Below are 2,335 nucleotides of genomic sequence, written 5' to 3'. Positions count from 1 at the left end.
TATATATATAAAGAATTCGAGTCAATTTAGGTTAACCATGACCTAAATATTAAGATCAAGATAATTTTATAGAAAACAAATCAAAAATAATTTTGAAACCTAATTCTAAATCAATTAAATGTTTAAGAAGAAATAGAAAAAAAATTCAACTAAAAAAAAAAAACCTAAGTTAACTCATTAAATTTATGACCTGAATTATAAAATTAAAATAAAAATTAAAATAAACAAACTTATTAAAGAATGGAATGAAAAAAAAACAAAACTAAGCTATAAAAAAGAAGAAGAAGCATTGTTCAAGTGAACAATGTTTTGTAAGGAGATGAACAATGAATTCTCCATCGTGTTTAATTTATGTTAAATCTAAATTTATTATAAAATAATTTTGTAACTCATAAAAAATTATTTTTTATCATCTTATCTCATCACATAAAAAAATTATGTTAAATTAAGGTTTTTAAAGAAAAAAAATGTTTGTTTTTTTATTTCTTTTATGACAATTAATTAAGATAATTAATTTTGGTTTCAAAATCTACCATGAAAAGGACGAAATAAAAGTATTATATATATATATTCAAACTCTTATTCACCTAAACTACAGGGGGAAAAAACACATAATATTGAAAAATAGATAGATTTCATTACCCACACTAAAACATGGTATGCAAGTCGGTATAGAAATCAAAGAACAGAAACTGAAATTAAAATAAATAAATAAAATTCGTAGCAGATACTTCAAGCATCAGCAAGCAAGGATATACATTGCTGGAAATCTTAGCTGCCATTAGAATCTTTTATATTCTGCCAGATATTTCAACATTATTTGCAGAGGGATAGCAAAAACATTACGTGCAACACCCAGTCTAATTTACACGAGACGGATCATATATTCATTTTGCTGCTTTGCCTTTCTTGGCAAAAATGAAAGACCAGCAACCACCTTTTCCGTGCCTGCATTGCAATCAAGAACCCCAAGTTACAAACAGAACATTTGGACATCATAGGCTCAAAATTAATTGCTTTCTCTTTAACTACAGCTGCAAAAAGAAACTCACAATCTTAAATTCCTAGTCCTTGCTGCTGAGTTGAAGAGTTTGGACAGAACAGAAAGTTACATGGAAATCTTGTGTGGTTCATTTTTCTATTTGTCATTATTGTGTTTCCTCAGCAAAGACTTTTGACCGGTGGGCTGTTGCTTTTTTGTTAGATGACACAAGAAGAATTCCATACAAAATTTTACTTTATAGTGCACGAACTGATTTCAAAACCATTGATTAATTACTTTGTTTATTAAGGGACAGCTCTATATAAGGTTCTGTTCCTGCCATGATTCCCCTGTTTCGTGTCAGAGTAGTTACATTCAAGTTCTCCTAGCATCTTCCTAGTTCTCCAGAAAAAGACTCCTAGCGTTTGATCTAGGATTTAAGTGAGCTAGAATTGGCAATATGACCTTCATTTTATTTAACAAAGGAAATAGCAGATCAAATTTAGTTGAGCCTGGCCTTTTTACTACTGAAAAACACCATCTTTAGATTAGACACCCTTCCCTTGGGTAAAATCAGGAAAATTGTGTACCTTTATCACTTTGCAATAAGGTTTTTAACAAAATAAGCAATTAAACAAAAATTTCATCCATGGCTATATACCTGCTGCTGCTTCTGCTGCTACTTCTACTGCTGCTGCCACTGCTTTTTGAACTTCCACTATTACTGCTACTCAATGCAGTACCACTCTCAATGTCCCTAGATTCTGGGAATTTATTGTTCCACCACTCTTCATCGGCGCTTTTTTCAGATCCATTATCATATAGCAAAGGCCTCGGAGAAACCCTTCCATCTTTTAAACTGCTATTGATGATCGGAGGATTACTATTATTTTTTGTTTTCTTCTTTCTTGAACCAAAAGAAATTGGAAATACCATCTTCAGAAGAAACCCTTCATTAATTGAGCTTCCACTTCTATTCATTTGCACTTTTTTTTCAATCTTCTTCTTCTTCTTTTGCTCGTGTTCCCTTCTTAGTATATGCATATCTTCTTGATTGATTATGCTTCTATCTTCGCTAAAACTTTCCTCTTTAACATCAGTAACCACCATTGGCTGCTCCACAATATCTCTTAAAGATAGCTCATAACACCCCTCAGGCATTCTACTCACCATCTCCATGAGCTCCTTTTGGCCTCTAGCAATAGCTTGAGTTTTTGATGATGGAGAAAGACTCCGGTAATGATTTTGGCGATGTTGGGGGCTTCTCGGTGGACTAGTTCTCCATAAGGGAGGTGAGCAAACCCCAGACTCCTCAGCTTGTACATCCTTTCTTTGAGCTCCAAATATCCCCAT

General features: G+C 32.6%; 1 protein-coding gene across 1 annotated transcript; it reads right to left on the bottom strand.

Moving 5' to 3' along the window:
- Nucleotides 1-686: 686 nt before the first annotated feature.
- Nucleotides 687-2,329, bottom strand: LOC105119979 (uncharacterized). The gene is made up of 2 exons (XM_011018177.1): nt 1,644-2,329; nt 687-948 (listed from the first exon to the last, which is right to left on the bottom strand). The coding sequence occupies exons 1-2, from the start codon at nt 2,159-2,161 to the stop codon at nt 888-890; spliced, it is 579 nt and encodes a 192-aa protein (XP_011016479.1). The 5' UTR covers nt 2,162-2,329; the 3' UTR covers nt 687-887.
- Nucleotides 2,330-2,335: the final 6 nt, after the last annotated feature.

Source organism: Populus euphratica, unplaced genomic scaffold (assembly GCF_000495115.2).
Source record: "Populus euphratica unplaced genomic scaffold, PopEup_1.0 scaffold4241.1, whole genome shotgun sequence".
Lineage (NCBI taxonomy): Eukaryota > Viridiplantae > Streptophyta > Magnoliopsida > Malpighiales > Salicaceae > Populus > Populus euphratica.
Note: the sequence above shows the minus strand (reverse complement) of the source record. Positions and strands in the feature narration are given on the sequence as shown.